We start from the raw sequence: 18,644 nt of genomic DNA, 5'->3' as shown, positions 1-18,644 counted from the left end.
TGCCAGGATCTGTACTTTCTATTAAGTTTGGTACATGTAACATTTTCTGTTAACATTTTACTGCTCCGGTGGCCTAGTGGTTAGAGCGTCTGCCTTGGATGCGGGAGGTAGTGGGTTCAATCTCCGGCAGAGTCATACCAAAGACTTACAAAAGTGGTACCCACACCTGCCTTGCTTGGCACTCAGCATTAAGAGGTTAGTGTTAGACTGGTCGGCCTGGTGTCAGGATAATGTGACTGGGTGGGACATCATGCTACATGTCTGCAGCATGATGCCCGAGTGCTAGACATCACTAGAAACCGCCACACTTCAAACCTCATAGCGATATGACTGAAATTTTTTTAAAAGTTACATTAAAAATCCAAATTATACACACACACAACATTTTATGCTACAGCTTTAGTTCTGTACTTTCTATAAGTTTGGTAAAGATTGTATGCTACAGCTTTGGAGGAGTTATGTTTCTTATTAATTTTAGTAACATCAGCCATATTTGATATTTGATCAATATCTTAGTACAAATCTGAAAGGTTTTCAAGCCTGGATTATTTCTGTAAAATTCATAAAATTCTGATCATCAATTTTGGTGAAGTCGTGTAATGATTTTTCTGTTTTTAGTTACGCCTGCTATATTTTAAGGTAGATACATACTATACAAACCTGAAAGGCCTTTGTGCCAAGATTGGTTTGAAAGTGATGAGGAGGGTAGCCATATTTGATGGTGGGTCACCATCATTTGCACAAATCTGAATGGCCTGTTAAATTTGATCAAAGTCTGTTCAAAGGTTTTGGAGTTGTTTAAAAGGTTTTTCTAACTGCAGTATTGGTGGCCATATTTGATGGCAAAATGGCATCATCTGTGAACAGCTGAAATGCTTTTATTCCAGGATGCTCTGTGCCAAGTTTAGTTACTAGTAATACTGATTTTGAAGTTTTTGAAAAAAAGTTGAAATCAGAAATGAAGCCACGTGGACACCTTCAACTTATGGCCAACCATGGGGTTTTTCAAATGGACCCTCAATTCCTCTTCTTAATTACCTCATCCAACCTAAATACTGGTCTTAAACTGAAATTCATCAAAAACACACACACACACACACACATACACACAGAGGCATGCTCTGAATGAACATATTAAGTTTTGAGGAACAAATATTCAAACGGAATTCTGTGTAAGAAAAAAAAATCCTGTGCTTTTTCCATTCTGACCATCATCCCTAATTTGAATATCTTAGCTGTTATCAAAGATACAAAAGTACAGATGGCTTAATTTCAGCTAAATACATGCATTCTGTCCTTTCATATTCATTAAGTATATATCCTGTATTGTCTGTACTGTTTCTGTACACTTAATTAATTTTTCAGGTGTACAAATGATTATTTTCTAAGACACATAACAATGTCAAAATTCTTTTAACAAACAATACTGTCTACCAAAATGAAGAGGACAAAAATAATTATATTATTTCATGGACTAATATTATACAAACAAGCAAGTTCCAGGAATTGCTGTTTCCTGCTTTTCATTGGCCTTATTAATTTATATCAAGCTGCCTATAAAATCTGGCTGCACTTCAATAATCTACCTTGCCATTATCTTTTGAAATAAGTGGCTCAAAATTAAAAATGGATGGTTAAGTAAACAGCAATATGACAACACAATATTAGTGTTATAAAAGTGGATGGGGCTCAGCTGGAAAAAAGGAGAGTAATTTTTTGGGCAGGCGGTTGATAGTGAAGATCCTGAATAATATATGCATGTGTGTGTGTGTGTGTGTGTGTGTGTGTGTGATATGTTGATTTTTAACAGATCTTTAACAATTTTTTCAGTCATATTGCTACAATGTCTGCAGTGTGACAGCTTATAGTCATGTCTAGCACTGGGGCATCATGCCACAGACATAGAGCATCATGTCCCACCCAGTCACATTATCCTGACACCAGACCAACCAGTCCAATCACTAACCTCTAATATCAGTGCCAAGAATAATATATGTAATTAAGACAAGAGTTCATGGGTACTGACAACCTAGTACCACAGCTCTGTCAAACGATGCTGAATGCTGACAATCTCATCCAAGGTTACATCAAATTCAAGCTCCATACCAGATTTTGTTGAAATCCAATAATTATTCAGGGAATTATTGTACATAAATCTGAGCTGCAGTGACTCAGTAGCTAGCATGCAAGACTTGCAACTGAAAGGGTACAGGTTTAAATCCTACTATCTAATCAGCCTGTGTTGGTTACAGAGGTGTGTACTTTGGCATGGCATTTTACTCAAATTGCCTCAGCATTAAATAACCTGCTTTGCCATAAAACACATAATAAAAAACCTCAAACACAAACAGGAGCTGGTAGGGCTGATAATCAGGGCCTACAACTCTGCTAAACAATGATGCAGCATATTATCAATAAACTGCAGTGAAGGTCTCATCCATATCAAGCTCCATAACAAATCTGGTTGAAATCTAATCATAATTATGGGAGTTAATATGCAAAAACAAAAGTCAGTGATTCTGACAATCCGGGCCTATAATTGTACATAATGATGAAATGACAATCGAGTTCAGCCAATGGTCTCATTAATATGGACTATGACCCAATTTAGTGTCTAAATCTTTTCTATGAAAAGCAGAGAAAACATTTTGAATATGAAACATTAAAGAGAATAAAGTATGTAACCATTATAGAGAGGGGATTCTGATTCTGTTTCCAAGTTTGGGCACTGGAGCTAAGTTGCAAATGAGTAAGATCAGTTTCATAATTGAATTTGGTTCATGTAAGTGTATATTGTTACAGGCTGGGGAACCTAAAAAGAACTAACTTATGACCCATGGGCTAGGTCCAGGATTGTGGGTAATAACAGATCCAGACATAAATGTCAGTGGTACATTTTAAGTTTTTTTCAAAACCCAGGAACAAATGTCAGTGACAAATTTTGATTCATTTTCTCATGCCCAGTAAGTGTATGTATGGCTTGGGGGGGATATGGTTTCTAAGTTATGACCGTGTCTCTTGAGTCCCAGGGAGGTGGGACAAAATGCAGGAGCCAATGTCAGTTGCATAATTATATGAAAAAAGTCTTTCATATCAGAAAAATGGTATCAATTCTTGTCTATTCCATGTGCAAATTCATCAAAATGTAGTGTCAGTGACTGTACTTATGACCCTTTTATCCATTCCAGGGGTCCAAAGCAGACTGGAGATACAAAACAAAATATCTGCACCACTTTATCGCACAGCCACTGCTCATAAAAAAACTGCATGAAGGTTGGTCTAAAACTGATGGAGGATGACAGAATGGTGGACAGCCAGAGGCAATCACAATATGGGCAGAAAATGGACAGAATTTTGTAGAATAATTCTGCAGTACATTCCATCATGGTCAGAGTGACATGTTGTTGTTGTTGTTGTTGTAGGGTTTAACGCCATTTTTCAGTACAAGAAGGCTATACATGGCGGCCAGTATAATTGGTGGAGGTAGAACCCTGGAAAACCCCGGAAAGAACCACCTACCCTCGAGAAGCTACTGGCAGGCTTTCTCACGTACCCACGTTAGCCGAGCCTGAGACTCGAACTTACGCAGACAGAGGTGAGATGGCAGTGATCCGTAACGGTGAGCACTTTAGACCACTCGGCCACTCGGGGCCCCCAGAGTGACATGTAACCATTAAGATTGATGTATTGGCTAGCAATAACTTGGCAGCTTTGCAATAGTTAACCTCTCCTGCTTGGAGGTATGAACTGAATTTTAATATGGATCCATTTGATAATGGTCAGAGACATGGAAGATACCAATGTTAGTGCAAGTTCAATAGCGTAGACAACAGTTAAGACAAACCAGGGAAAAATTTTAGGAAGTCTTAGGCCATTTGAAACAGGTTTCATAAAATGATATTTTTTTCAGAAGAGTTATTAATAAAGACAGACTAAAGAGTATTATTCTGACTCAATGGGAGTAATAAAATGTATGGCGGGTAAAGAAAGTAATCCTAACTGGCTAAGCTAAAGAAGGGGATGTAGTTTCCCACGTGGAATTCTGGCTTTTAAGAAGTTCCCCTCCTGAAATTAGTAAGTCTAAGAGTTCTGATGGAAGCCAGAATTTAACAATAAGAAAAATTAATAAGTAATTTCTCTTAAATAAATAGTCCAAGAGACGAAGAGTCTGGAAATTTTAAAGACCCAGAACCAGAGAATAAACAGAGAGAATTCTTCGATAAGCAAGCGAGGGCTCAGGAAGGCATAAAGATATTGTCTCAGTTTCATACAAAATATGGTTATTAATGTAAGTTTGTAATTATTTGTTGAATTTATTCATTTTAAACCAATACTTCAATTTTTCCTTGAGAAAATAATAGTACATGTTATATGATACATGTATTGTAAGAATGTCATACATTTTGTTGGCATGTGTGAAGTGTCAAATTTTGAATTACAGAAAAGTTTAAGGTTGAATGCATTGAGCATTAAAATTTTATTGCATTTAAGCCAGAAAAGTCTTTGTGAAGGGTCACTTTGACCTTTCTTCGTTCATCTCCCCCGATGTCAGTGTAAACTTCAAAAAGACAGCATTCCGACCCAGTGAAATTGACCAGGGTATCATAACAAAGTCCTTAGAAAGTAAACATTTGAGCTACCAATGGTGAGAAATAAATTATATATCTTAAATGATATGTATCATGTATGCTAAGAACTGATTTTACTATGTATATGTCAATGGATTGCTAATCAGCAAAGTAATGCAGCTAGGACAAGAAGTGAAGTCCATTAATTTGTTGTGCAATTAAGTTATGAATTCTTTTCAGTCAAGAAATGTGCATGTAAGCATTAGGAGTATGAGCCGACAGGCATAGTTCTGGTAATTTATAGCCACAGCAGGACAGCAATAGTTATCTGAGAGGTCCAATTATGTCATAGTTCCAGTTAAGAATGCAAGGAACTTCTAGAAAGATAAATTCATGCCAACATGGAATGTGTGTATTATGTTGTGACCATAGTTTAGTTTTGCTGAATTATAATGGATGATATCCAATGTATAAAAAACCCAGTGGAAATATTGTTGGATCCAGGAGAAGAAAAAAAATCTCACAAATATTTAGGCTGGGTATTATATTTCTTATCTAAACGAAAAATATAGCTCCATGCTGTAATGCACAGCAGGAAAAGATCCGTCTACAGCCTACATGGTTGGTGACCAGAAGAGGCAAGAGAGAGAGAGAGAGAGAGAGCTGTTAATGAAGACATTTGTAATAGACACTCAGAGTCGGCATACAGAGTGACAATATTCACAGTAGTGTTTTTTTTTTAAATATGTGGGGATAAATAAAATTAATCCCACACCTTTTATATGTTCCTAATTTCCCTGCTCCTCACCCACATCAAAATCCTCTAGCGATCATAAGGGGAAACAAATATGTTTGTTTCCAGTCAACCAACTGTCCCTGTTTTTTGTTGCTGATAGTATTTTTTGGCCAAACTTAAAATCTATACCTACGTGTTCTCTATCAAACACATGCATAACATGTTTTTAAACAAACAAAAATTACACTGTAATTTTGTATATCTGGCATTGGACACCCTTTCTGCAACCACATAACAAGACCTAAAATTATAATCCTCTTTCAGATGGTCACATACACAACCTGCATATTAAGTATGGTATGGAGCCATGGTGGTTAAGTGGATAAAGCACTCAGCATGTGGGTACCAATTCAGTTCCCACCTTCAGGATCACTATCAAAGTCTAACCTTGTGTAAAAACACTCTCTGCTAATTGTCTTGTCAAGATATAACATTCAATGTGTTGCTGTGCCATACAACATGATAAAAAACCAAACCTTACTTAGCAGTTAATGAGAAGATTGGCTGAGTGGGTGAGAGGATGGATGGATGATACCACAATATTCTGCTGCTAAAGCATATGGATTAAAGACAAAATAAGTCCAGAGGACAACCTTAGACCTAGCTGTAACAAACGTCCAATCAGTGGCAGGAAGAGGGCACAGATTAATAAATAGGTCAGTTCAATTAGGAAGTGTGTGTGCTGACAGATAATGTACCAACAGCAACCAGTAAAGAACTATGGTTGCTATGGATGTTATCAGCACAGTGGTCAGGAAACATATAATCTGCACCATCTGTACAGTATGCAGGGCAAATTTCAAACTGTTCTGTTGTTCTGCTTTATTGTAGTTAAGAAATTTCCATGTGTAATTATATGGTCATTTTATATGTACCACATTACTAACTCCATCCATGTCTCTCTATTTCAGACCTTATATTCATTCCATAGTTTGTAAGTGTCATGGCAGAGATTTCACCTAGAGTTGATATCAGACTACACCATAATAATCAGTCTTCATCCCCCTCATAACATGATTGTTTCGAATTATTTGTTTGCATGTGCATGTATATATGTGTGTGCACACATTAGGGTGGAGTATCACCAGAATTTTCATATTTCATTAAGCTACAAAACAGGACATTAATGTACTGCAAAATGTTGTTGTTCTTGTTGTAGTGTTTAACGCCATTTTTCAGCACAAGATAGGCTATACATGGCGGCCAGTATAACTGGTGGAGGAAGAACCCAGGAAAACCCCAGGAAGAACCATCGACCCACAAAAACTACTGGCAGGCTTTCTCACATACCCACATTAGCCGAGTCAGAGACTCGAACCCATGAAGACAGAGGTGAGATGGCAGTGATCCGGAATGTTGAGTGCTTTAGACCACTCGGCCACTTGGTGCTGCACTGCAAAATGTATCTTATTACAATTAGAAAATTGGCAGAAAGCACAAAATAATAATAAAGAGAGAACATGTAGTCAAAGTTTAAAAAAAGTCCAATTCTTTCACATCTCTTTCTGTGAACAGGGAAAGTCCAAATTACAGGAGAGACTTTAATTAGCATCGTCTCAACTTTGATCATCTTGGCAATCAGGGTGGAATGATCAAAGCAAATGTGGACAGTTAAGTTTTTCATCCTGTCTTTGAACTTCGCCACCACAATACATTCCTGACAAAAGCCATGGAGAATTTCAGCCAAAAATGGTGTCAGGAAAATGATTTTGCTTTCACATTCAGCACACTCATGCAAGACTTCAGACTCCAAATCGGCCATTTTGGGTCATTGCTGTGTAACTGACAGGATATAACATGCGGGTGACTCATTTCCTCAAATGACACATAATTCATGAGCCTTTCTTGTTTTCAGAACACAAGACACAAAAAAAGATTCAAAATTCAAATGTTGTTGTAGTTGTGGGATTTAACGCCATTTTTCAGCACACAATAGGCTATACATGGCGGCCAGTATTAATGGTGAAGGAAGAACCCGGGAAAACCCCAGGAAGAACCACCGACCCACGAGAAGCTACTGGCAAGCTTTCTGATATACCCACATTGGCTGAATCCGAGACTCGAACTGCCGCAGACAGAGGTGAGATGGCAGTGATCCGTAACAAAGAGTGCTCTAGACCACTCGGCCACACGGGGCCCGCAAAATTCAAATGAAGATGAAGCTGAAATTGTATATGTGTATTATTTACATAAATATTGCAAAAACTGCTTCATCAGCAATAGGGCTGAAACAATACAACTATGTCACATATTTATATGTATCAGGTTAGACAACCTACAATATACGTCAAAACATGTACAGAATTCAGAGGGAAATGGTTAATAACTATTCAAGGCTATGGAATACTGAAAGTAACTTTTATAAGGCATATATTATTTTGAATTGATTCTGCAAATTGAAAGTAACATTTATAAGGTATATATCATTTTGAATTGATTCTGCATGTCTATTATATATGTCTGTATCGAAATGGCAAAATTGTTTCAATAGATCAACTGCTTTGATCCAAGTTGGCAATGTACCTGGCATACACATACTGGCAGGATTCAAACCACAGTGTACTGATATACCTGTAAAACTGCAAACCCATGCAGTGTGTGCATAATATACTGTACTTAGTGATGCAGCTACTACTGGGCAGAGATATGCAAATATATAAATTAATTGGAACAGATAGTTTCCACGTCACTAACAACCATGAGCATGTTTAAAGAGTTATTAAGTTTCTAAGTGTTTACAGAAAATAAAGTAAACCAAGCCATGTGTTCATGTTGAAGCCTTTCACATAATGCATGAGGGGCATGAATTTTTTATATAGTACATAGATTTACATAAGCTGTACTTCCTTAACATTCCATCCAGGCCATCATTTCACCTTATGAGGGGAAACTGAGGTTGTACCATTTCTGCATCTAGCAGTTATCTCTTCCTGCCTCTGGAAAGAATATACCCGCTATATTTTTTCAAGGAGGTGGGATACAAACCATGGTCATGTACTGTGAATAGAACACCAAATAAACAAATTATTGTCTGATAGCTGGAAGTAGGTGGGTAGGGTTTGCAGATTCATCAACTGTTTTTGGAAACCTAACTGAAACGGTGCACAGTTTATGGGGTAGTTCTCAGAACTATTTGGCTAAACACTATGATTCTAAGAAATGCCAACAAAAGAATAGCTGCACGTCAAAATACTACAAACTATCTTCACATTCTAGAATATGCCTGTTCAAATATGACAAGAAAATAAAACAAACCTTAGTGTACAATTACTTTTTTAAAAAGAAATATATATATATATATATATATATATATATATATATATATATATATATATATATATATATATATATATATAAACAAATGGACAGACTAACTATAGCACCTGAATTTTAAGAGGACAGCAAAGATTAATTCAATGGTTTTCTCTTATGGACACATATTAGCATTAATTATTATTATAGTTGGTGTCAAACAGCATTATGAATGGTACCTGGTGCTGCAGCTAAAATGTATTAATCCAAAAGACTTCAATAACGAAAAAATTGGTTCCCTCAACATGAGCTTCAATAATTTCACACTAATCCAGATAAGAGTTTAAACTGGTTATTTTATTCCATTTTTGGAACTGTGTTTTGAAATTTGATGTAGTATTTAGTGAACACCACAAAATGCACATTTATGATACAAGACTGGGTCTTAATCACAAGGGCTAAAATCATGCCTTTAAGTGTGTGTAAAACAGCTTATTAAACATTATGAATTCAGTGTGATTGGATTATGTGGTTCTGTTTTAGTGAGTTTCTTTTAGTCATCAAGTACTATCTCTTATTGTTGCCACTAAAAGATTGTAAAACTTCTGGCCATTCTTTTCTAGTACCAAAATCTTACATTATAAAAGGCTTGAACTTCCACAGGTGAATATGATGCATAGTGTCTGAGTTAATACTGCAAATACGGCTAAACAATGGCTGTGAATGACCTCTCATTATCCATTTTTGAGAACTTTTACAGACATACATATTTCGATGTAGGGCTAGTTTACCATTACAATGCCATTGACAAACAACTTTCATAGTTACATACAAGTTAACAACATCCAGCTCTTCTACTACAGACAGGCCTATATGATAGTACTACTCATAACTAGTAACACAGATAAAAGTATTAAAACCTAAATTTCATCTACAAAGTATCATGTAATAAATACTTGTGTCAATGAAGTTTTAAGCAGCCTGTATATTTCTGCTGTGGTTTAGAGGTCTTCTGAACAATGCCTACAATAAAAGCCAATCTTTGTCATTTGAATTCAGTAATTATGTTCCATCCCTTTATTCTGAAACTGCCTGTTCCTAAAACACACATTTATAAATGCCTGTCTAATGATCACTGAATACCTATATCATTACATATTAGCATCATTGGTTATTTACCTATATTAGTAATTACCTGTGCTCCTGTAAGGCTAATGTGTTGCTAATATCTCATGAACTGATGCAAATTTTTGCTTAACATGCAAACCTCTGAATGATCATTTCTGAGGTAGTTTCAAAGGTGTTCATTATAGTGTAAGTTATAAGTGACTTATTAGTCCTAAAGCTTCACTGGTACATGGCAAGAATTGATATTCTGCCAGTGTATACATATTTATTAATTTAACATTACCTTTTTCAGATCTACATACAATCAAAAATAGCAATTATATATATATATATATATATATATATATATATATATATATATATATATATATATATATATATATATATATATATATGCACACAGTGCTGTTGGGCATTTCTGCGCACGTAAGGTATACATATCCAATAATGAAGCAAACAGCATTCTGAATTCGACTGATTGATGAAAATAAAATACTGCAATGCTTACCATTTGAATAGAGGCAATTGTCACCAGAATATTCTGTCCAAAACAATATTAATTTTTGACACATGGGATACACCCTGTTTTTATGACTCATGATATGTCAACCTATTCTGCGCACAGCTTTGGAAAGCTGTAATGTTTATCCATCGGGCTATACAAATAAAATACATTACTTTCTGTCAGCAGTTCAGTCAAGTGATTAGGTCAGGTTTATAGCTAGTTTTACAAAATTCAACGTAAAAAATGCCAAAAAATGGCAAGAGATATTAAGCAAACTGAAAAGATCTTGTAAAAAAATTAGTTAAGTTCAACATTTTATAAAAAAAAAAGCTATTATGTGGAAGAGAAACAACGAGTAGGATGTAATGTGTTTATGTCATCTTGTTTATGGGGAAAAATTACTAAAGAATTCAGAAACAGGCCATACGCCAGTGAATTTCTTGAGAATCCCATTCTAACGACAAGTTGACACGTTGGGTAGCAGACAATTTTGTATGTGTGGGACAACTTAATGCAAAATTTGAAACTTATATTAAGATGCAGAATATTTTTAAGGTAAACATTTCCAACGTTTAAATAATGTATTTATATGTATGATTCTAAAACAGACATAGTAAATAGGATTTTCTGGGATATGGGTTGAAGAAGGTCATGGAGTGGGTCTTCATGTTGAAATTTAGAAATCACATTTTCATATGCATTTCAAGTTGAAATGTGGGATATTTTTGTATACTTTATGAATATCACTTTTCTTAGTTAAAGTATGATCATTCTTTCTTGATACAAAATAGATTTTTGTCCCAAAATAACACGTGATCCAATGTTTACCGAAATGACGTATCAATGCACAGAATTACCCTATGCGGAGAATTGGCCGACATGGTGGTATATATACATACATATATATATATATATATATATATATATATATATATATATATATATATATATATATATATATGTATGTATATATATATATATATATGTATATATATATATATATATATATATATATATATATATATATATATATATATACATACACACACAGACTTTAATTAAGATGATATTCATAAAGTGAACAAAAATATCCCACATTTAGACTCAAAATGAACATGAAAATGTGATTTCTAAATAACATGTATACCCACTCAGGGCTTTCTTAAACCTGTAACCCCAAAAATCTGATTCACTATGCATCTTTTCGTAAGCATTGCTTTATTTTATTTTCGTCAATCGGTCGAATTTGGTATTGGAGACAAAAAGTTTAGGTGCACAGATATATATATATATATATATATATATATATATATATATATAGAGAGAGAGAGAGAGAGAGAGAGAGAGAGAGAGAGAGAGATACAAACACACACACATTACAGCACAATTATACAATTATACTCTATAGGTAAGCTACAAGCAACGATCCAAGCCAAGTTACATATCCCCACCCCCTTTTTCCAAATTTCAGGTGTGCCGGAGACCGGTTGCTTTATACATTGCAAGTTCCTCACCTGTTGCGCTACAGGCTCCAAAATGCTCTCAATCGTTTTCGTGTGAAACACAGGCATGTTCACACCTGGCTGAAAGAAACGTAGTTTCACGAGAATACACTTCCACAACTACAGCAATCTCTCCTGTCAAACCTGCAATCTGCTCAACAATAGACGTGATTGAGCAAGCCTCTCTTTCGTAGCCGCAGCTTTCTCCTTCAGGGCATGTGGTTCTTTTTACTTTGAAAGGTAAGATGTCGAGGAAATTTGATACATAAATGTTAGCAAACAGTCTAATATTGTTCTTATTTTTACTGATAAGGCAGATTAAACTGAGATTATTCCGATAAGTGAGCTACCGGAAGTAAAAAATTGGAATGACCTCACGGAATCTGATACACGGGAACGAATCACTTGCCAAATATGGAAAGCACTTTGACCTCGAGGAGGCGGGGTGTTTCCAAAAGGTCATTGACTTGATTACTTCCTTATGAATCACAATAAATAATTGTTTATTTTTCTGTTGATTCTGTTGTTCACCTTTAAACAAAACAGTAACTTTGTCTGAGAAATATTGGGAATTTAGAATTCAAACAATGTACGAAAATGTGGAGAAATGATATTTATATGAATACTATATAACTTACTGTTTTTGTTTTGCTTTATGTATTTTACTTTTTTTTGTGTTTTATCTTTGTTATCTTCTTGTAAACATATCCATTGAAATATGTTGACTGCTTATTGTCGTGTAGGTAAAATAACTCGTCCAGAGCTGTTTTGTTTTGTTTTGTATTTATCGTATCCAGACTACCGACGTTACCAGGTGTAAAATATTCGTTTTGGCTCAGCACAGTAACACCAATTATTTATGGAGCCTTTTGCCGCCTCATATTTGTCTAAAGTGTTAAAAGTTTTGTTTACACCCTACTTTTATGAAGAGATGTGAGGTGCGTGGAGGATGAAGGTGGTTGATCGCAGCCTTACGTACATCACCCCATACTGTCGGCAAGTTCTCAGATTCGGTTACACTAAACACCGAACTACACTCAAATATAATATAGATACGAGTAATACACAAAGCGCATGCTCAGTAGATATATCATATTACACGACGAGATTAGAAGAGTATTTAAGTTGCAGCAGATGGATAATCTTTTCTTTTCATAGCATAACAAATAACTCGGTGTGCGGTTTTTGTTTTGCTTTTGTTTTGTTTTGTTTGTTTGTTTTTGGGGGGGTGTTTTCTTTGTTTTTTTGTTTTTTTTCGGTTTTATTGTTTGTTTGCTTGTTTGCTTATGTATTGTTTTTTGGTTTTGTTTGTTTGTTGTATTTTGTGCGTGGTTTTTTCACGCTAATGTATACTAAGTTCTTTAGCAGCAGAGAGGGCGAACAGATCAAGATCGAAAAGCGTCGAAAAATTAAAAATAAACCATTGTACGAGCAAAGAAAAAATAAAAAACGTCGACAGATTTAAAAAAGCGTCGACACGAATTGAATCAAAAATAAAATCTTCCAAAGGATTTCTCGAATTGGTGTTACTTTACGGTCGTTGTCTTTTTTTGTTCGTAGAATGGTTTATTTTACCACGTGAACACTTTATTGTTATATCAAAATAATGGTACATCCGGAATCTGATACTGCAAGGATAGCACGAGAGAGACTAGAAGCAATTAAAAAATTTCTTCCCGTGAGAGATTCATTTAGAAAAAATCTACAAGCGCAGCAAGAAGCACAAGTTGAGTACAAAGAAGACACTAAAAAACTGTTTAAACCCGTCACTGCAGCTAATGAGAAAGTTACAACTGTCATCAAAGAAGATCTTCTTCCGGTATCAAAACAAACAGCAGAACAAACTGAAAAAATAGCAAGAAGAACTAAACAGACAAAAGAAGATTTTACGAGATCTTCCAACTGATATAGCTGCGGCTCAACCTCCACCCGTTGGTGAAGAAATACTTGAAGGTTTTGGAAAACTTCGTACTGAAGTCGCCGACGTGAGAAAAAAAAACATACACCTGAACCCAAACCAGTAAAAGAAAATATAAAATTGATTGCAAGATTCAGAGAAGGGGTTGTTGAAGAAATTAGAAATACTAAAAGAAAAAAATTACCCGAAAAAATATCAGATTATATATCTGACAAATCTGATATTTTAAACCCCCCTCATGAAAAGATAAATAATAATAATCTTATTAAATGGATATATCGCATATATGCAAACAAAAGGCAGGTTAGAAATGATGATTTGGAATACAGGGCTCTTTATGAAGAAGTAGAAATACTTTATAGAGAGAAAATAAGACAACAAGAACAAGAAAAACTCTCCCAGCAGGAACCTTCATATCAACTTCCTCCACCACAGCAAGAACCTTCACCCCTGCAGCGATTATACACCCGACGAAGTATTATATTGAGGGAACCAATTGAGGAGTTTAAAGAAGAAAGAGAACGGATGTTGGCAGGGGAGGATGATGATGATCCTCCGAGCGCTGTAGCAAGTGGTTTTCTGACTACATCGGGAGAAAACAATTTTGTTTGTCCTGATAATATCCTCAATGATGTGTCACGGTTAGAAGTTCTCATAGGAGGAAAACGTGCCGGAAATAATTCATCAGAAATAATTAATGAAGCAGCTGATATTTGTCGGCGATTATTTCAAGGTGGTATCATGGATATCGGCGTTTACCGAGAACTTATCGACGAACTTGTTGATGACTAGTTGTTAGATAAATAGTAAATAAAATAAGATGATAGTACACAATAATCATCGTAAATCCGTATCGGTCAGAGTGGTAAACTCACGATTACCAACCTATAGAGCAATTTACGGAGATGGACTTGGTGATGTTGTTCAGGGGTTGTTTAGACGGTTAGCCCCAAAAGTAGCGCCTGTTGCAAAACAATTATCGATGAAGGCTATTGATGTTGTTCGTGAAAAAGCTTCAGGTGCAATTGTTAAAGTTGCTGGTAGGGCTTTCTCGGCAATCAAAGAAAGACTAGCACGATTATTGCGAAGAAGATCACAACCGGTAAAATTACCAAGTACTGAAATTATGCCCGCAGATGTCAGTAGAATAATAAATCAGGCTGCAAATCAAAAACTAGCGGCGTTAGCAGATCAAGGACTCGGTGAATCAGGGAATAATATTTCAAGTTTGATATCAGGAAGTGGAACTTCCCGAACCTGGTAATCTTCGTGTTAGAAGAAAATAATTATAATAAAACGTTCAAGCATATATCAGACACAGCATTTTATATAGAGGCACCTGTCCTTAAAGATGAGTCTGTGCGTGATTATCAGTTTTATTCTTATGAAGCACGAACACCAGATCAACATGGAGGAAGAACTGAACTACAAGTTCATGACACAAGTAAATACTTTTTACCCGCTGAGGCTTTTCTTGAGGTAGAAGGTACAATTGTAAAAACGGATAATACTAATTACGGAGATGCAGTAAAAGTTGGTTTTGTCAACAACGGGATCATGGCATTATTTAATAGCGCCACATATATGATCGATGGAAAAAATATTGAATCAATTCAGAATAATGTCGACGTTGCTACAACAATAATTGGATTAGCAAGATATTCTGATGATTATATAAGATCAGCAGGTCCCACAATGATGTTTGTGAAAGATAATTCTGATCACCCTGAAAGTGATCAATATACAAAAGGAACACCAAAGAAAACTAGTAATGCTGCTCAAGATGCTGATATGGGTCCGGTGGTAATGAATTTTAATCCTAATTTCAACCTGGGATTTGCAGCGCGTAGAAATATGTTGCTAGGAGCCAATAGAAGATTTTCATGTACAATTCCACTGTCGCATATTTTTGGATTTTGCAGAAATGTTGGAAAGGTTATTTTTGAAGCTAGACACACGGTTGTTCTTGTAAGAAAGAGTGATGATAACGATGCTCTGTGGAGACCTATTGGTGATGTTGGTAAAGTAGTACTATCGAAACTTTCACTGTGGATGCCGGTAATGACTCCAACGATCGCAGAAGAGCAAAAATTGATTTCTTTCATGGACACTGGTGGTAAATCCTTGTTGTCATGGTTAACAACAAGCACGGATAGTATGCAGACTGACGTTAACGGTCAGTTTACATGGCATATAGCATCACAACAAGGTGTTTCTGCACCACGACGTATTTTTATTGCTTTTCAGCGCCATGATCGATTAGGCTCACAATTTCACTCTCATATGATATTTGATAAACTAGGTATCACAGATATTTCCTTACGGATAAACGGGCAACAAGAACCAACAGAGAATATACAACTAAATTATGAACAAAATAGTATAGGACGTGTATATCATCGTTTAATGTCATTCATGGGACGTGATCAAAATGTAGATACTGGGTTGCAAATATCACAACATGATTTCAGAACTTTGTATCCGATTTATTATTTTTCGCCGGAGCATCTTGATCTATCAAAAGAATCTGTCGTTGATATACATCTTAAAGCAGCGTTAAATACAGGAGGTGGTGTTGATTATAGAGCAATCGCGGTCATACTCAGCGATAAAACCATGTTACTTGAAGGTGGTAGTGGTCGAATGAGAGTCGTTGATGCACCAGTGGAAAATCTTTAATCATGTTATTTAGAAAAATATATTTCTATAAAAATGTCTTATAGTCATGTTAATGTTGCTCTGACCCCCGGTCAGGTCAAAAAGCTTCAGTCAAAAAACGCCAACAAATGTGGAACTAAAATATCACTAAAACGAGATCAGATTGGTGGTGTTCCAAACAAATTATCGTTGACAAATAATCAAATTAAACACTTCAGTAAAGCCCTAGAATCAAAAACCGGAGTTCAATTCCATCTTTCTCCGAGCGCCATCAAGGACATGGTTAAAACAGGTGGTATATTTCCACTTCTTGCGGCTATTCCAGCGTTAATAGCTGCTGCTGCTCCAGCCGTAGCGAAAGCAGCTGCATTAGGTGCTGTTGGAACAGCTGCTGGAATGGCAATAAAGAAAGCAACAGGAAAGGGATACAAAAAAAAGGGACGCGGCCTAAGATTACCGGGATCTCGTTGGGGGAGAGGTCTGAGGCTTCCACGTTAGATGCTCCAGCATCAAATTTTGATTTGATAAAAGCTGCTAAAAAATTAAAAATAAAAGCCTTTAGAGGTGTTTTTATGCAGGATCAATTACCGAAACAACCAAACAAACTCGAAACAGGTATTATTAATCTCGACTCGAATTCAGGACCCGGTACTCATTGGGTATCATACGCGGTTGATCCGCGTGGAATCGTTTATTTTGATTCATACGGGTTAGCTCCACCCATTGAATTTATCAAGTATGTCGCACCACTTCACACGCAAGTTTGGTATTCAACGCTACCCACGCAAGTTTGGTATTCAACGCTACCCACACAAACAATGACAGATCCGCCAATATGTGGCCGTGAGGCAATTAATGTACTTAATGCTGTATCAAAATCATCCAAACCACCACATAAAGTTGTGCATGATTATACAAGCAACCGATTCGTTTTAAACAGATCTTAAAATATAATGGTTGATATTTACGGAAGAAGATCTTCATGCGTTAAGAAAAAGTCCGGCGACGTTGATCTGTCAAAGTACGCGACTGAAGATGAACTCGCTGATATCATGAATCTTGCTGGAGTTGACCCAGATGAGGTTGTTATTTTTCAGGATCGATATGGTAAACTAAAAACGAGCAACATCAGATGGAATTATATAGTTCGACGAGTACTCGGTGCAGTTACCGATAATATCCCTGTGTTTACTGACAGCGGAAAGATCAGGGATTCAAGTATGTCGTTTGCAACCATCAGAAAGAAATTGCAAAAAAGTGTTGCTAATCGCGTAAAAAATACCGGTGACACAATGACGGGTGAACTAAGCATGAACGGGAATAAGATAGTGGTTTTAAGAGATCCAACATCCGACGAAGACGCAGCAACAAAAAAATACGTCGACGTCAACTACAACACCGTAGATGATAAATTATCCCCGTTGCGGGCCGAGTATGACGTTCACGTAAACGCGTTCACAAATCTTCGCAGAAATTTCAGAAAAATTAATGAAACCACAGAGGAATTTTTTGGTAATCCGCACACCGTTGACGTAAAACTCGTTGATATCAAGACGAACATCGACACGATCAAACAAACACAGCAAGACATCGTAGCGGGAATTCCTGAGATCGTTAATAAAACCAATTTGATTAAAATTCCAGCCGGAATAACTCCTGGGCATATTACAAACATCGTATACACTGTATCATCGGGATTCGCAACATGGCCGCAGCAAAATAAAACTATCAAATATACCGCAACAGTCACTGGCGTGTACAGGCTATCTGTGTTCAGTGCTGCAAAATTTGAAATATTTACAACGTATCCATGGCGTCATTCAACTGATAAGTTTTCCGGGGTTGTATCTGTTATATTAAATAGCGGAACCGAAGAAATGTTTATTCTGGAAGCAGCTGATAAGAAATTAACCGCAACATCTTACTGGTGGTGTTTCGAATTTGTAGCTGAAACACCTCAATTGGTTACTGCATAAAAATATATGGACGGTGCACAATACAGGTATAATCAAGTGCGTGAATGGCAGGCAGCATTAAAAGATTGAGTCGAACAGTATACAGTAAAAGTAAAGAAATATCGACGACGATTAGTTATGGTTGATGTGATCGTTTATTCAGTATCCGCTGTTGTTGCAGGAACAGGTGTTATATTATCAGCGATGACAATGATGGCACCAGTAGGTGTAACAATATGCATTTCAGCAGCAATAACTATTGCAGGTGTGCTCAATATCATTGCAAAAAAAAATATGTACCTGCACGAATGAAAAATTATCCGATTACATAATAAAATTACACACAGCGACGGTTGCATGCT

At 36.2% G+C, this 18,644-nt stretch overlaps 1 protein-coding gene and 1 long non-coding RNA gene across 7 annotated transcripts in view; one reads left to right on the top strand and one right to left on the bottom strand.

The window, feature by feature from the left end:
• LOC149787694 (vinculin-like) overlaps positions 1-12,428 on the bottom strand; it is a 134,221-nt gene extending 121,793 nt beyond the window's left edge. For 2 of the 6 annotated variants that reach the window (XM_089973884.1, XM_089973883.1), the window contains exon 1: positions 11,764-12,422. In XM_089973884.1, the coding sequence (XP_089830010.1) occupies positions 11,764-11,820 (57 nt within the window). In that variant the 5' untranslated portion in view covers positions 11,821-12,422. Of the gene's footprint in view, positions 1-11,763 lie in introns of all 6 variants that reach the window. The other 4 variants (XM_089973881.1, XM_089973882.1, XM_089973885.1 and 1 more) reach the window with 4 other exon arrangements.
• LOC149787695 (uncharacterized) lies at positions 8,169-12,389 on the top strand. Its single transcript, XR_016424090.1, has 2 exons — positions 8,169-8,408; positions 11,721-12,389. It is a non-coding gene; the product is annotated as an uncharacterized LOC149787695 (long non-coding RNA).
• Positions 12,429-18,644: the final 6,216 nt, after the last annotated feature.

Source organism: Sinohyriopsis cumingii, chromosome 11 (genome assembly GCF_028554795.1).
Source record: "Sinohyriopsis cumingii isolate HCF-2022 chromosome 11, ASM2855479v2, whole genome shotgun sequence".
Taxonomy (NCBI): domain Eukaryota; kingdom Metazoa; phylum Mollusca; class Bivalvia; order Unionida; family Unionidae; genus Sinohyriopsis; species Sinohyriopsis cumingii.
The sequence above is the reverse complement of the archived record's forward strand: the minus strand, read 5'-3'. Positions and strand labels throughout refer to the sequence as shown.